This window comes from Plectropomus leopardus, chromosome 1 (assembly GCF_008729295.1).
Source record: "Plectropomus leopardus isolate mb chromosome 1, YSFRI_Pleo_2.0, whole genome shotgun sequence".
Classification (NCBI taxonomy): Eukaryota; Metazoa; Chordata; class Actinopteri; order Perciformes; family Serranidae; genus Plectropomus; species Plectropomus leopardus.
Window position 1 is genome coordinate 14,074,430 of NC_056463.1, and position 17,231 is coordinate 14,091,660.

A 17,231-nucleotide genomic window follows, 5' to 3' on the forward strand; every position below is an offset into this window, starting at 1 on the left:
AATTTTAATAGTCATGGAGTGCATTACATTATTGCTTTGAGCATGTTCACTTTGCAAAATAAATTAGCTTGAAAACTGAAAATTCACCTTAAATAGTGCTTGTGCTGAAAAAACTGTGCTCTGATAACATCAGTGTTTGTTATGGATTAAGAGCTGTGTCTTGTACTGAATTAATGTTTCCAGCAAGCTATTTTGTATTTAATATGATGGTTTGTCATTCTGATATTTTCTGTTAATATCTTTTTTTCGGGTCGCAGGGCGCCGTCTCATCTGAACTGAGCTCTGATTTGATCTCTGAAGCGAACAGGCATCACATCTTTATAACAACTTCATATTTTCTTGTCTTGTTGCTTCTTGAAAGTGTCGAGAGTTAGTATTACTCACACTCGGGCGGGTCATCCAGACCTCCAGTTAAAGCCCTCCCCCTCAGCAGGCTGCAGCGGTGCGTCCGGGTATAAAACCTGCGCGCGCCCCTCTCCTCAGTCTGGTGCACCGGCTGCGAGGCTGCAGCGGGAAGCTTAGTCACAGAAATCAGATCTCTCTAAGCTAAACCTTACTTCTGTACTCGCTTCTTCTTATTCTTCTTTTTTGGTAAAACGTGCTTTGTTAACTTTTTCTACTTTACCTTGATTTTTTTTGTCTTTCACAAAATGACTGGTAGCCCACTGACAGGGTTACTGGTTGCGCTGTGCGTAAGCAGCGCAGTCCACGGCTTACCAAAGAAGAGCAAAAGACAAACAGGCCAGTATCAGGTGTATCCTGAGCTCCATGACGCAGCGGCCGTTTCTACAGGTTGGTACCATGACTGTCATAAACATGAAGTGTTACTGAGTTTAATTCTTGTAAATCTTAAAAAAGTAAACCAACCAATCAAAAAAAAAAAAAAAAATCATTTTCTTTCTGCATCAGAAAGTGATTTGTTGTATCAATAATATAATCACCCTTCAGTTATTTTTGTTATTTTACCTTGCATTAATTTGATCTAATATTTCGTTTGAGAACAATCAGATCACCCTAAACTTTAAACGTCCAAAAATGTTTAACAATCATTATGTGACAAATACTCCTGTGATATGATTTCTAGTCGGCTGTGAGGAAAATGGTCGCTCATTCAGACCGAGCGAGCAGTGGGAGAAACCCTACCTTGGTAGTACACTGGTGTGCACGTGCAATGGAGCAGCAGGCATCAAATGTAAAACTAAACCTGAAGGTCAGTGCGAGACCAACCGGTTTGATATAGAAATGTCTTTGCAGGCTCAGGCACATCCTGAGACAAGTGAAAACTTTTGATTTGCCTCTCCCAATATCACATGATTCAGAACACTTGTGTCAGTATCAGCAATTAAAAAAAAGTAAATCCCACCATGGCTGAATCACCAGACCTGAGTTAATTACAAAAAACAACAAACAATAATTAAAACAAACAAACAAACAAACAAACAAACAACTCTTACGCAGCAAGAGAAACATCCTCAACAGTAATAGCCTCTTAACCCTTCAGTGCTTTCTCTGTTTTTCTCTCAGTGGAAGAGTCCTGTTATGATAAGTACAATGAACGGACATATCGGGTCGGTGAGACTTATGAGAGACCGAAGGACGGGATGATGTGGGACTGCACCTGTATTGGCTCCGGTCGTGGCAAGATCAGCTGCACCATTGCAAGTGAGTGAGGAGAATATTTAACTACCTGCAGCTGAAAAATCAATATAAATCATGGTAATGTATGTCTAAGATAAAGCATTTTAGTGATTTTTAATTCATTTTTTTCTTAGTATGCACAGAGTATATTACCTATATACTTTATTAACAAAGTATATTTGTCTTGATATGAACTTTACAGGATTTACAGAAGTTCTTCTTTCATGCTTTGGAAAAACAGCACCACCTTAGGATGTTTTATGTTTTACTTTAAGTGTATTGATTGAATATAAAGTCCAGTTTATTGTTTTGCGTATATGTCTATAGGAAAGACAGAAAAGAAAAAGTTTAAACATTGTGCGGGAGAGGGTGAAAGCCAAAATGGCTTACAGAAATATCTCCCTAATTAAACAACAATACTAAAACATAAAAATAAAAAGATAAAAACAAAGGTTGAGTAATCGATAGAAATATACAAATTGCAAAAAGTCTTGTATTTACAAACAGAAATGCATTACAAATGAACAAGTGAAGAGTCTTTGCAAGTTAGAGCTCCTTTTAGATGTTTTTTGAATAACAATAGTGTAGCTGTTGAAGTGGAAGATTGATGATTGTTGTTCCAAAAAGATAGTCATCTGTATTTCAGTCACTATTGTTAAAGGGAAGCGTGACAATGCAGAAGATAAAAATCCTTAGAGTGTCTTGTGGAATATTAGTGAATGACTGAGGAGGACTTAAAAACGCTTGGCAAGTCACGAGTTAGGCGTGCATGTTTATACATAAACACACAAAAGCCGAATGGTGGATATGTGTTACAGTGCATATTAAGGATCTTTTTAAGCCAATGCAGCTTAGTACATTTTGTCTGTCACAGATCGTTGCCATGAAGGTGGGAGGTCTTATAAAATTGGGGACACTTGGCAGAGGCCTCATGACACTGCTGACTACATGCTGGAGTGTGTGTGTCTTGGAAATGGCAAAGGAGAATGGACCTGCAAACCCGTGGGTGAGTAGTTCTCCCTCCATAAATATAAAAACTGCAGGGAAACCAGGACGTCAACACTTTCCATATGAACCCTGAAATGCAGATGTGAAATATTGCAAGTTAAATATGCAAGCTTGTATATCAGCCACCACACACACACACACACACACACACACACACACACGCACACACACAGTTACAGACAGGGCAATTTCTCAGAAGCATGACTGTGTTTGATAGCATTGTAAATATTTGACAACAGTCAAGACAAACAAGGTAAATGTGCAGTCAGCACGCCTCTCCTGTGTGCCCATCTTACGCCACAGCTATTGATTTCCACTTGGTTTATTTCTCTTGGAAATGCCTGTGCTGATTTAAACACCACAATTCCAAACCACCTCTTAATGTTTGCTGTGACAAACTGCAGATTCAGTAAATCTCTTGTGTTTTCTGAGCAGCTGAGCGCTGCTACGATAACAACGCTGCATCATCGTACGTTGTGGGGGAGACCTGGGAGAAACCATACCAAGGCTGGATGATGCTGGACTGCACCTGTCTGGGAGAGGGAAATGGACGCATCACGTGCACCTCAAGAAGTAAGAAGAGTGTAAACACTCACACGTGAACACACACTTTTCCATTCTTCTGCTGATCGCTGTTTGTTCTCCCACCAGACCGTTGCAATGACCAGGACACCAGAAGGTCCTATCGTATTGGGAACACATGGACAAAGACCGACACTAGTGGAAACATCCTGCAGTGTCTGTGTTTAGGAAATGGCCGTGGAGAATGGAAGTGCGAGAGACACAATGCAGGCCGAAGTGAGACTCAAAATCTAATTTCTTGCTTCATTTTGCTGAAAATTTAACTCTGGTCTTCTCTGAGATTCATTATTCTTTCAATCTGTCTTGGTGGTACAGACACAGGTACCGTCGTGTTGACCCCCGCCCACACCCAAACTCTGGAGCTGCCCGAGCCTCCCATCGAGGGGGCGTGCCGCACAGACTCTGGAGCGTACTACTATGACGGACAGCGTTGGTTCAGAAGCCAGGGCAACAAGCAGATGCTCTGTACCTGTCTGGGCAATGGAGTCAGCTGTCAGGAGTGGGGTGAGTAAAAACAGGGGTCTCACTGAAGAGAAGAGGAATGGGGTCTCATTGACATTAACCATTTAAAGCCTAAGCAAATTGGTTTAATTTATTCCAAAATCGTGGGGAGAAAGTAACGAGCATGTTGAGAAAACGAAGCCCAAAAATTATCAAAAGAACAACAGCAAAAAACCCCACACAAATGACAGAAAAAGTGCTGAAATAAAGTATTTATTTTATATATTTCATAATATAATATATTTTTCTGTAACATAATTAAATATGATTTTTTTATAAGTATAAACAGAACATTTTCCCCCATTTTTTTGGATAACTTTCTTTTAGAACTTTTTTTTAAGGTAATTTTCTCGTCACCTTTTACTAATTTCTTGCAATTTGTAGGATATTTCTTCAGCTGTCTCGCTCTTCTCTCTCCTCCCTGTGCAGAGGCCAGGAAGCAAACATATGGTGGCAACTCTGACGGTCAGCCATGTGAGTTCCCATTTGTCTTCATGGGCAAGACCTACTACTCCTGCACCTCAGACGGACGCACAGACGGGCAGCTCTGGTGCTCAACAACCTCAGACTATGAGAGAGACCAGAAGTACTCTTTCTGCACTGAGAAGAATGGTGAGACTCACGAACAGGGAGCGACCATTTTATTGTGTTTGTTGATATATTGGGCTGATGTTGGCCTTTAATAAAATCATAGCTTTTTTTCTGGTAATATTATTTGCTACCAATTTATTTAAGATTTCCATTCAATATCTTACCTTTAAAAAGTCTGTGAAACCTGCAGTGGGGTTTTATTTATCATCAAATTATCAATTTGCTTGTTTGTTTTTGTTTTGATGAAATTTAATTTTGCACTGAAGTCTTAATGTATCAGAGTTCCCTCTCTGGGATACATGGAAATCAGCTTTTTTTTGGTACAGAAGCTATCACATTTAAAGGAAGATTATGCAGGATTTAAGTCTACTCACACATACATAATCCCTCTCAATCATCACTTATGTCCTGCTAGAGGTGTGTGGCAGTGTACTTTTCTGTACTTTTGAGACTCTGCACTCTGCCTGTATTTTCTTATTTTCTGTGTTTGGGAGATTTAGGGCCATGTCCCCTCACAGTGCCCTGATGAGGTCAGGGCCTTTTTAAAATCACCAGGTGCCAGACTGTAATCAGAAGGTATCCAAGGGACACATTTTCACTTTCACTTTAATTTTCACTGGCAAGCGTGTTTCCAAACAGTAAATGACATTCCTTCATAATGAAAAATGAAAAAATACTGAATATTGGGGCAAATCTTTCAAAAATCACCACAGTCTCCAAACTCGAAAAGAAAGATAGGATAAGAGAGTAACTGTTGCGTATCCCTCTCCGCTGCAGCCATTGTGGCAACACGAGGTGGAAACTCCAATGGCGGCCTGTGCCACTTCCCCTTCCTCTACAGTGGCCGCAACTACACCGACTGCACGTCTGATGGACGACGTGATGGCATGAGGTGGTGTGGCACCACCCACGACTACGACACAGAGCAGCGCTTTGGATTCTGCCCAATGGCTGGTAAGTGTGTGTGACTGTGTCTAATTTTGTTTGTCACACACTATGCAGAAAACAAAATGTTTAACAAAATGAAGTAATTGAGCATCGTTTTTTACTTCTACATAAACATAAAGGTTTCCAAGTTATATTCACAATATAGACACAGTGTATCCTCATGCACAGTGTTTGGGAGTAACTAGTTACAGGTAACTAGTTGAGGTGATTAAGTTACAAATTGTGATTGTAATCAGAGAAAAATATGTAATTAAATTACTGTTTCTAATCAAAAATGTTGGTGATTACAAAGTTAAGTTAGATATGGAAAAAATATATTTTCATTATGAAGATCATATGTTGATTAAACATTCATTCTGTTGCTTTACATCTAATTGGCATGTAGCAAGTCCTTCTTTTGGCATACATTTTTAATGGGGTAACTAGCAATCTGTAACTTTATACATTTTAAAAGTAACTTTCCCAACACTGCTCATACAATGTTTTGTATTATATCCTCCAAACTAGAACTGTGAATGGTGTTACATACATAACGCAAAATCATGTAGTTATTAATGTAAAGTTACAGAGGTTGTTTAGGAAAAGAAACATGGTGATGATGTAGTTCTCTTCAGGTTAACATGGTTCCAAACACTGGTCCACTGGAAAAAGTCCACAATGAAAAGTCTTGTGTTTTGTTACTCATCCATCACCCCAACCTGACCTAACTGGATTGCTCAGGACCACTTTCTTTTTTACTCCTGCAGTGTGCATTGGTTGTGTATTTGCAGCCTTCTCAAATAAGTGTCTTATGCACAAATTACCAGCTCATGATTACATGGCATATGTACAGATGTGATTAAAGGACTAGTTTGACATTTTAGGAAATGCATGCATTCACTTTCCTGCTGAGTTAGATGAGAAGATCAAAACCACGCTCATATCTGTGTGCTAAATATGAAGTAATATCAATCAACAAAATTTTATTTACATAGCACCCTTAAAAAAAATCAAAAGCAATTCAAAGTTCTTTACAGTTGGATTGAAGAAACAGAAACAAAAACAACATTGGAAGTTGTAAAAAGCGTATTAAGAAAAACAATAAGTATAAACCATAAAATATTGATAGTAAGACACTACATAAAAGCCTGACTTAAAAGATCAATATTTTCAGCTCTTCTGTCTCCTCCAGCAGGCTGTTCTAGCATTTTAGAGCGTAATGTCTAAAAGCAGAATCACCACTTAACCACCAGGCGGTTAGCTTTACTCAGCATAAAGACTGGAAACAGGGAAACAGCTAACATGGCTCTTTTCAAAGGAAAAACAATCTGCCTTTCTGAAGTTACTAAACAAGACAGCAAAATTTATCCTCTTTGGTCATATGGCTCAACTCAAAAATATTCAAATTCTAAGCTATTATTGCTTTTTTTTTTGATAGAGGATGCAATTACAGTAAATGCTTTGATTTTATCTCATCTTAACATAGATGTTAATGACTGTTTGGTTGCATGGTTCATTTGTTAACAATTTAGGATCAAATAACTTTAAAGAAGAGAAGGTTTATGGTCATGGGAGAGTAACGACACTCTCATGGCTCTCACATTTACAGCATTCGATTACGTACAGAGACACTGGAGTAACAGGACCGCGGAGAATCCCTTTTCCAAACACACACAGTACTGTTGGTCTTTCATTTATTTTTCCCTGTCTTTCCTTATGTAGCCCACGAGGAGGTTTGTACCACCAACGATGGAGCGATGCACCGTGTGGGCGACAAGTGGGACAAACGCCATGATGTCATGGGTCACATGATGGAGTGCACATGCCTGGGCAACGGCCGCGGGGAGTGGAGCTGTGTTGCTCACTCACAGCTGCGAGGTCAGAGAGCTAACTCCATTCACATTTGAAACATTAGTTGTCTTGAAGCATAAAGGTTTTGTGTTGACTTAAATCCTTTTTTTTAACATTTGCAGATCAGTGTATTGTTGACGGCCTGTACTATGAGGTAAACCAGGAATTCTCCAAGCGCCACGACGAGGGCTACATGATGAACTGCACCTGCTACGGACAAGGACGTGGGCGCTGGAAGTGTGACGCTATTGGTGCGTTAATGGCTCAACAGGGGAATTAAAATGCTTATGCACCTTTCAGCTGACAAATACAAACCCACCCTTTTTGTCCCAGCTGATCTTTTTTGTTTTCTTCTGTTTTCCACGAATAGATCAGTGTCAGGAGCCACAAACCAGGGCCTTCCATCAGATTGGGGAAACTTGGGACAAAGTCATCCATAACATCCACTACCGCTGTTATTGCTATGGCAACGGGATTGGAGAGATGAGATGTGAACCTCAGCAGACCTTCCAAAGTATGAAAACTAATCTAATCTTCCCAACATTATCACAGATCTGTTTGTATAGAGTCCACATGGCCCATATTTAAATATCTGCAAAAATACAAATAGAGTCTGCACACGAGACAATGCACCCATGAACATTTATTATCTCTACATGTGTGATGTTTCGGGCCCAAGTAATCATCGGGTGAGAGAATCAAATCCTAAATTCCTCCAGATTGCAAGATAATATACATATTATTAACTTTGAAATATTAGTAAGTATGTTAAATTTGAGAAAGATACGTTATTTTTTTGTCATGCCTCTATGGTTAACAATTAAAACAGAAACTTCTTGATGAATTTATGCACTTTAATTCAAGTCTCATTTATCTAGTTACATGTTCAGTACTCTTCAATCTGACAGCCCCTCTGAACCGAAAGTGAAATGATGCTCTCTTCTGACAAAAACGTTCATTTTATCTCACCGAACACAGGAACTGCTGGTCTGTCACTGCCTTGATCGGTGGTATGTTTGTGTTATTGTATAATTTTGATGTTTTTAAGGGTTTGTTCAGATTAAGAAAAGTCACACAATAGGACACACTTTCTAACTGATTGAGGCAGTGGTAGACCAACAGCTCATTTGGTCAGTGAGCTAAAATTATTGCTTTTTCAATGGGGTCTGGTGTTTAAAGAGAGCGTACATAAGTTTGACTTTTGATTCAGTTTCCCGTCTGAAAGGGCTGTCTGTTTGGAAATGCTGAACACAACTGGATAAATTAGACTTGGATTATACTGCACAAGTTGTGTGAGAGTTTGTAAATGGATATTTGTATGATGTAGATCATGTACATATGATGTAGATAGTTTTACTTCTGTTAAACACAGCCTACCTTTAAGTAAGTTCATCAAGCCTTTTCTTAGTTTTTGGATCTTTTTTCACTTGAGGCATGCAAGAAAACCAAGGTTTTATTCACAAATTCAGTGTAACACAGGCTGAGCAATTAATATACAAATGGTTATTTGGGGGGTGAAGTATTCCTTTAAATATTATTTAATTAGGCGGTATTAATGTCTCCAATGTAATCCTTTCCTGTAGCTTTTTCACTGAAGCCGAGAGCTGTTAGTGCTTAATTTGTGTTTGCTGAACTTATTCAACCCTCCTACATTATTGACGTCCTGCCTCTCACCTACCCCTAACCTCCGATCACATGTCACTGAAATGAAAAGTTCACTTGCCAGGTTAGTGGAGGAAAGCGGGGGTTTGGTGTTTTTCTTGACTTTGAAGTCTGCCAAATGGAGAAGTGCTTGCCAATCACATCACCCCTGTCCTCCTTGTAGTCTTTGTAGTCTGAGAGGTTTTTCCTCCCCCACCTGGTGTTGTTGTGCTGACCTGCTGAGGGGAAAGGGATGCTGGGTTGGGGAGGGGATGTATTCTCATACACACTTCCGCCTGCCTCCAATACCTCCCTCTTGCTTGGAAAAATGTTTAACGTTTTATTTTTGTACTGCAGCACATTGTGTGTCCGGATTCAAACACTGACCAAAAAACTTCCAACATTTATGCAGGGGTGGAATGTAACTAAGTACATTTACTCAAGTACTGTAGTTAAGTATGAATTTGAGATACTTGTATTTTACTTGAGTAGTTTCTTTTCATGGTACTTTGCACTTTTACTCTTCTATATTTCAGAAGGAAATATTGCACTTTTTAGTCACTACATGTAGCTGACAGCTTTAGTTACTGAAAAAAGTAACATTTTTGCACAAGAAAAAGCAAAAGAAGCATTTATAAAATATGATGCTTTGTTACAAGTACAGCTTCAACAATTAGTTTAATAATCATTTAATCATCTTTTAAAAATTTTTAATTTTTTTTCATAATTTTGAGTTTTTTGGATGGGTGAGTTTTTTTCTTCTTAAATAATTTTGAGTTTGGGGATGTTTTTTCTATTTATAAGTAATATTGAGTGTTTGGGTGTGTTTCTTTCATTTTAAAGTTATTTTTTAGTTGTTTTTTTCTGCATTGCATACTTTTACTTTTAATACTATAAGTATATTTACCTGATTATACTTACTTAGTTTTAATTAAATACAATTTCCAATGCTGGACTTTTACCTGTAACAGAATATTTCCATAGGTGGTATTAGTCCTTTTACTTCAGTAAAGGACCTGAATACTTCCTCCACCACTGAATTGACCATTGATGTGAACATTATCAGTGTGTGAGTGCAGAGCAGGAGTGTGAAGCTATGTGTGTGTGTGTGTGTGTGTGTGTGTGTGTGTGTGTGTGTGTGTGTGTGTGCGTGTGTTTGTGTTGGAGGTACAGAGGGTAGATAAACTGTGATGAATATGGTGCTCTGGTGTTATATCGAATTGTAAGATGTCGGTGGGTGTTTGAGCTGGTTTAGCACCGTCTGGTGGTTTGGTTCTGTCCCAAAATGATGAATCCCGCTGGCAGAACCTCACCAAAAAGTAGCCAGCTTTCACCCACTCTCTCTAAGAGGTAACACTGTTATATTATGTCTTTGACAATGTGTGAGTCTTTTTCTCATGGCTAATGGCAGATTTGTCCTCCCTCTTCTCCTAATGTCTTCCCTTAAATCTCTTCAGGCGGCCACAGACCCGTCCAGGTGATCATCACAGAGGCCGGAAAGCAGCCAGACTCCCACCCCATCCAGTGGAACCCCCCTTCATCTGTTCAAATCACTCAGTACATCCTCAAATGGAGAATCGTGAGTCACGTTTTTTGTTCAGCTTAGAAGTTGCCTTTGTAAATGCAACTTAGCTCTCTTTTTTCCCTTAAAAGGTTGTTTTAAAGGTAGTTTTAAATTTGCTGACCGGTAGCATTAGTAAGGGTGAGCAAACAGTCAAGTGCTTTTGGTAATGTTGACTGAAGTTTGGACATGGACAAACAAGGTGATTACAGGGTACATGAACTCCCCTTTACAGTCTGCACATGCAAACACTCTGTTTTCCAGCAGCCTCCAATGAAAATATCCCCCTCCCTGTGATTGTTTTTCTCGCACATCTTTTTCTCTTTGAAGACCTCAAAGACTGACAGACTGGCTAAAATCTTACTGAAGCTTAATTGAAGTCAAATAGATTTCCTCTGACGGGGTTTGTGTATTTTGGATGGAAAAGTCACTCAAAGCCCTCATCTGGCTCTCCTGCTGAGAAAGTTTGCAATTTTCCAACAGAGCGCAAAGCCAGTCCAAATACTCCTTGAGCAGGATGTGGCAGAAAACGAGTCTGAGGCAGAGTCCACTCCAAAATACACAGTCTACTATTTGAGGTCTTAATTTTTTTTCTTTTTTTAATCAATAAGTGATGGCTGTGAATTCTCTTAAAATGTTCCCTCACATCTGTGCTGTCAAAATTGTTCATTAGTGTAAAGATTTACACAGGCCATAAAGACTTTAGAAATCGTATTATCCAGCTGAGAAAACAATCTCACCGCAACGTCAATTGAGTCGCTGTTCTTGCGCTTTCAGTCACATAACATGCTCTACATCAGCAGATGGAGTTACCTAGTTTTAATTTTGTTGCAGATTTTCAAACTGTTCAAACAGACCAATTTTTCTGAGCACTTTAAAGCAGTTCTTCTCTGTCTTTCTCCAGCCAACAACTCCTTACAAGATAGAGAGTATACGGGGGACCCAATTATGCATGTCCCCTTTAATAACATGACATAGTCATGTTTTTGCACTTCTGTACTCTTAGTTGTATAAATATACAACTGAGAAGAAAAGTGTAACATTAGAAAAATGTATTAGGAAGATATAAGATGTGTTAAAAATATTTGCACCATCTTAACCCAGCCCATAAAACAAATGACATCAGTTCAACTAGCTGCAAATAACAATGCACCTAAACAACATGTCAAAGGTAAATCAAGAGAAAGAGGCTCATTTGAAGAACATTTCAGAACATACATATTATATATATGATACATTTTCACTCTAAGTGCATAAATAAGCTAAAGAAAATGTGAATTCTAAATATTTATATAATATGCAATTTATTTGTTAAGAATGTAATGTATGATTCAAAATTGAAATATTATTCATTTAACTCTGAAATCCTTACACGGACCCCCTGACAGAGTGCCATAGACCGCTTAGGGCCCTCACTTTGAGAATCAGTGCTTTAAAGTATTCTTGTTCATGTTCGCTTAAAAGTTGAAGCTCGCAGTTTCCTCTTGAGCTCGGAAACAACAGCTGAGAACGGGCTTTTGATCACAATACATGATCTTCATTGTATGTTTTATGTAGTTACAATTTGTAACCTACTGACTTTTTATCTCTTGACTCCTTCTGGTAGAAAAATAGCCGTTATCCCTGGAAGGAAGTCACCGTCCCCGGCCACCTCAACTCCTACACCATCAGCGGGCTGCGTCCAGGTGTCACCTATGAGGGTCAGCTGATCAGCATCCTGAGCTACGGACGCCGCGAAGTCACACGCTTCGATTTTACCACCACGCACGGTTCCTGTGAGTAGAGCAGCAACATCCTCTCACACCACAACTCTGAAGACACTGTTCACAGGAACATTATATTTCTTTTATCTCTCCAGTGGAAACATCAGAGGGAGAGACGACCCCACCGCCTCCAGTGGTGGACACTTCGGAGTCGGTGACAGAAATCACCTCAAACAGCTTCGTTGTGTCCTGGACATCAGCGTCAAGTACCATCTCTGGCTTCAGGGTGGAGTATGAGCTCAGTGAGGATGGAGCCAAGCCTAAAATCCTGAGTAAGAGCCTTTCACTGATTCCTCCATAATGCCTTCATAATGTCACATACCAAAAATTGATTGATTTATCGGTACTTTTACTGCTGAAGTTCTGACTGATGTATCTCAGGTTAAATGTGATCAAAGGAATTGTTGTATTACGCCCTGTGACACCAGCTCTATTATAAGTGGACAATATGGGTAAAATCCTCTGTTGTATTGTATTATATCTTATCTTATCTTATCTTATCTTATCTTATCTTATCTTATCTTATCTTATCTTATCTTATGGCATCGCATCACCTCATATTGCATCATATCGTATTATATTGTATTGTACCTTACCTTAGCTTACCTTTAATGTACCATATGGAAATGTATCATTCCTGACCTTACTAAACCTTATCTTAACTTACTCTCCCTTACCTTACCTTACTATGCTGTATCCTATCGTATCAAATTTAACCCACCTTACCTTACTTTATTATACCATAATATACCTTACCATATCTTATCATATCATTTGTTATCTTACCTTACCTTGCCTTAACCTACCTTACCATACAGTATCATGTTGGATCAAATTGTATCAAATCATATTGTACCTTACCTTACTTTACACCACCTTACCATAATGTATTACAAATTAGTATTGTATCATATTGTATCGTTCCTTCCCTTACCTTACCACAACATATCATATCGTATTGTTCCTCACCGTATTATATTGTATCATTTCGTATCATATCGTATCGTTTCTGTCATTTTATATCAATGTATAGACAAAAATAATCATGTAATATATTTTCTGGAAAAAAAGTCAAAGAGTTCTGTCTGTTTTGGCTAAGGTAGGTACTTAGATACATAATTACACTGATGCAAAAATCATATAAAAATCCAACAGCGCTGCCCAAAATGGTTTCTATCATCCAGAAATACTGACAACATAGGTATCATGGTATAAATGCACAGCAAAATCATACTAAAAGACATTACAAATAATTACAATGGATATACTTTTATGTGTCATCATAAACATTTTGTTTGCTTCTCCAGATGTTCCTCGCACAGCCACCTCTGTCACTATTGGGGACCTCCTGCCAGGACGCAGATACAACGTCAACGTCTACGAGCTCCCAGATCAGGGACAACCAAACCTCATTCTGACTACCTCTCAGACTACAGGTGGGAGAATCCCTCCTCTTCTCTTTGTCATGAATCAAGTCAGTTTTTACACAAAATACAACATGAATGATTTTCATTCTTTTCCTTTCCCCAGCTCCGGACACCCCTGCTCAACATGCAGTTGATGATGTTGGAGAGAGCTCCATCCGAATCAGCTGGTCCAGGCCCCAGGCTCCTATTACTGGTATAGATCATGTCTGCATGTGTGGTTATGTGTGATTTAGTTCTATGTAGAGATCCATGACATTTTGGCTGTGTGTAACTGTGCCTGCCAGGTTACCGTGTGGTGTACACGCCTTCAGTGGAAGGCAGCAGCACTGAGCTGAACCTGCCGGACTCAGAGACCTCAGTGACCCTTGTTGACCTTCACCCCGGTCTCCTTTACAACATCAGCATCTACGCTGTGAAGGAGGAGCAGGAGAGTGAGCCTGTTTTTGTACAAGTCAACACCGCTGGATCTCCTCTACCAGGTACACACATTTAAACAGTAAATACACAAGCTGAAATGAATGAAAACTGCTTCATAACTTACTCCAATGTCAGGTTTTTATTTGAATAAAACATTAACGATATGCTATTCTATTTTTCCTTAATACTTTTTATATCATTCTTTATCTTTTGGCTATCAGTGAAATCTGAGCAGATTAAGTTTATACTTGCACTAGACTCCTTATAGGGTCATAGAGCTTTAGGAGGAGCTCTCCAGTATTTGGGAAAGATTTAGCTTGTCAAAACATTGCTTTGTCAAAATATACTCTTACAGCTATGCTATCGTAGTATCTTCTTATCTTCATCTTAGTCTGCTGTGGCCTCTGAATGACCTCTCTTTAATCATGGTGAGCTCAGAAACAGACACCTGTTCAGACATATATGAAAAGCAAGCATGCGTGTACAGCCCACACACACACACACACACACACACACTCCATAAATCCTCTGTACATCTTACATTGGATTTCTGACTCTCCTTGTGCCTGGCACAGCAAAATGTACCATTTTATGAAGCTCCAAAATCAAAACCAGATGCTATAGAGAACAGCTCCGAGTTTAGTCTGGTTTAGCATTTCTCATGTTTTCTGCTTTATATGAGCCTTTCATTGTTGTGATCTGTGACCTGTTAAAGCCTTTTATAGCACCGATGTTTCATGTTGAGGATATTTACAAAATTGCAGCAACAGGCTACAGGCTTTTAGACTGTTGTAATAAGCTTTTTATGTTGGGGTTTTTTGTATAAAATTATGTTTACGTTCAGTATTTGCCCACCAAAAATAAGGACTAACTCATAAAACATTGCGCCCTAGCATTACTAGTGGTCATTGATATATACAAAGAACTGGATACAGTGTTGGAGGCTTAGTGAAGTTGCTCAGTGGCGCATGAAGTTACATTGGTTGGCCACTGTTTCAACTTGGCTTTAAAGCCCAGCTCTGTTTCAGTATGCAAATTTGCGTTTCTGAGGAAAGCGAAGGGGTGACCCTCCTTACTCTGCTTTACCCTGCCTCTTATTTGCTTACCCTGACATTCTTAAGTAAGTAAGGCACGTCATGCTTTGCACTTAGGAAATGCGAATTTGCCTCTAACCCCTTGTCAATCATTCTATCATTTCCTGTCCACAGAGGAGGTCCCGGCACCCACAGACCTGCAGTTCTATGAGGTTACAGACACGAAGATCACCATCACCTGGACTGGTCCACCCAGCGAGGTGACTGGTTACAAGGTGCACTTCACTCCTGTTGCTCCTGATGGCACTGAGACAAGGCTGCTGCAGTGGCCCATCTCGCCCAATGCATATGCTGATATCACCCACTTGCAGCCGGGTACACCATACCGCTTCTACATCTATGCCATCAATGGCGGAGTGGAAAGCAAGCCGCTGGTTGGAGAAAAGTCTACGAGTAAGTGTAACCATGGACAAGGGAGCCAGAGTTGGACGCAAAGGGATGACAATATAAAAGATTTTCTGCCTTACATTTGTTTTTTCTAACCCCTCCAGAACCTGATTCACCCACTGATGTGCGTTTTACTGACGTCGGCCCTGACAGTGCAGTGGTCATCTGGGAGGCTCCCCGTGCCATCATCAGTGGCTATCGTCTCTTCCTGAGCATTGAGGGCTCTAACCCAATTGAGAAGAGGATCCCTGGCAGGGTGACCCAGTACCCTTTGAGGAATTTACGTCCAGACACCCAGTACACTGCCACCCTGCACTCTGAGCTGGACAACGAGCTCAGCGAGGGCGTCACCAAATATTTTACCACCAGTCAGTATTATGAGAAACATCTGCAGAGAGTAAAATACATTGTTGCAATACATTTGAATTTATTTACCCAATTCTGTCTACCTCCCAGCTCCCAAGATGGGAAATGCTCCTGTTTTCAGCACTGAAGTCACTGACACTTCTATCATCATTACCTGGATACCTGTCCCCAGGTTCAGCTACAAGGTAGACACCTGACCTCTCTCACCATATCAACAAACAAATAAAACGATCAGAGCTGCCAGCATTAATGCGTTAATCACGATGTGATTGAGGTCTGTACATAAGACATTATTTGTTTTAAACGTGTTAATAGCCAGCAATAATTTCTGTCTCAGAGAAGCTGGACCGGGCTGTGTTTTTAAGTCAAAGAGAAACTTGAAAACATTAAGAATCCAGCCTTACCAACCATGTCATGCTAGCTTCTTGGTAAGGAGGCAGAGTAACACTCCAAATTTAGGCTAAATTTTGGTGATGGAAAAACGGCATGGCCACCGCACAGGGGTCTGTTGATCTCTGACCTCCAGATATCTCAATTAAACTTGGTTCAGTGGGTACCCATGAGTATCTCCTTTATAGACCTGCCTACTTTATGCTCCTCCCATGCAATTTTTTACTGTCATTTGATTCTTGATTAAAACAGTATGGTAAAAATTGCCAATATGGACTTCAAAACTGTTTGTTTTGTAATGCAAAATTATGGAACTGAAAACATGATAAATATATGTGATAAATTGCGATCAACTATTATAATTCAGCAATTAATCGTGGTTAAAAAAAAAAAATACAATTTGACAGCCCTAGTGATAATATGTCAGTTATTGTGTTAAAAGTTTGTTGCACTGCCCCTTGGTGGCCAAAAAATGTGGATTTTACGTCTTTGCTGCAGTATGCTTGAGGAATATTTTCTAGGTTTCTGATCTCTGCTTGTCCTCCTCCCTCTCCCCAGCTGTCTGTGCTCCCAAGCCAGGAAGGCGAGTCTCCCAGAGAACAGACCTCTGGCTCTGGACGCATTTATATTCCTGATCTGATCCCTGGAACTAAGTATACCTACAGCGTTCAGCCCATGTTCAACGGACGCAACCGTGGAAGCCCTGTCACGCGCAGTGTTGTCACTTGTACGTATCCAATTTACCGTAAAAAAAGTGACTATAAAATACCTTGTATGCCCACGCAGCACTGTTTCAACAATTTGGCATAAGTTTGTTTAAGAAGCAACTGCTGCATCAAATCAAGTTTCTCATGCATGTGTCATGATGTGCTTTCCTGTCCTCGCAGCCCTGTCTCCTCCCACTGACCTCAGAGTGGAGTCCAGCCCTGTCACAGGAGATCTCACTGTCCACTGGGTAGCTTCCAAAACACCAGGTAAATATTGACTGTGCTTCCCACGCACTGCCAGCACATTGGATCAAGTCAAGTCTAGACCTTGGCCTTCGAATGGTATCTCTTTTTTTCACAAGGACACATGTCTCTTCCCG

General features: G+C 39.9%; 1 protein-coding gene across 3 annotated transcripts in view; it reads left to right on the top strand.

Moving 5' to 3' along the window:
* The first annotated feature begins 498 nt into the window (after positions 1-498).
* fn1b (fibronectin 1b) overlaps positions 499-17,231 on the top strand; it is a 31,221-nt gene continuing 14,488 nt past the window's right edge. For 2 of the 3 annotated variants that reach the window (XM_042493028.1, XM_042493044.1), the window contains exons 1-23: positions 499-792; positions 1,085-1,210; positions 1,525-1,662; positions 2,513-2,644; positions 3,082-3,219; positions 3,298-3,444; positions 3,544-3,732; positions 4,159-4,341; positions 5,098-5,274; positions 6,970-7,125; positions 7,221-7,349; positions 7,469-7,612; positions 10,197-10,318; positions 11,907-12,075; positions 12,159-12,335; positions 13,371-13,499; positions 13,594-13,683; positions 13,775-13,969; positions 15,116-15,394; positions 15,493-15,756; positions 15,845-15,939; positions 16,703-16,871; positions 17,032-17,118. In XM_042493028.1, the coding sequence (XP_042348962.1) occupies positions 651-792; positions 1,085-1,210; positions 1,525-1,662; positions 2,513-2,644; positions 3,082-3,219; positions 3,298-3,444; positions 3,544-3,732; positions 4,159-4,341; positions 5,098-5,274; positions 6,970-7,125; positions 7,221-7,349; positions 7,469-7,612; positions 10,197-10,318; positions 11,907-12,075; positions 12,159-12,335; positions 13,371-13,499; positions 13,594-13,683; positions 13,775-13,969; positions 15,116-15,394; positions 15,493-15,756; positions 15,845-15,939; positions 16,703-16,871; positions 17,032-17,118 (3,577 nt within the window). In that variant the 5' untranslated portion in view covers positions 499-650. The remainder of the gene's footprint in view (positions 793-1,084; positions 1,211-1,524; positions 1,663-2,512; positions 2,645-3,081; positions 3,220-3,297; positions 3,445-3,543; positions 3,733-4,158; positions 4,342-5,097; positions 5,275-6,969; positions 7,126-7,220; positions 7,350-7,468; positions 7,613-10,196; positions 10,319-11,906; positions 12,076-12,158; positions 12,336-13,370; positions 13,500-13,593; positions 13,684-13,774; positions 13,970-15,115; positions 15,395-15,492; positions 15,757-15,844; positions 15,940-16,702; positions 16,872-17,031; positions 17,119-17,231) is intronic. The other variant, XM_042493035.1, reaches the window with a different exon arrangement.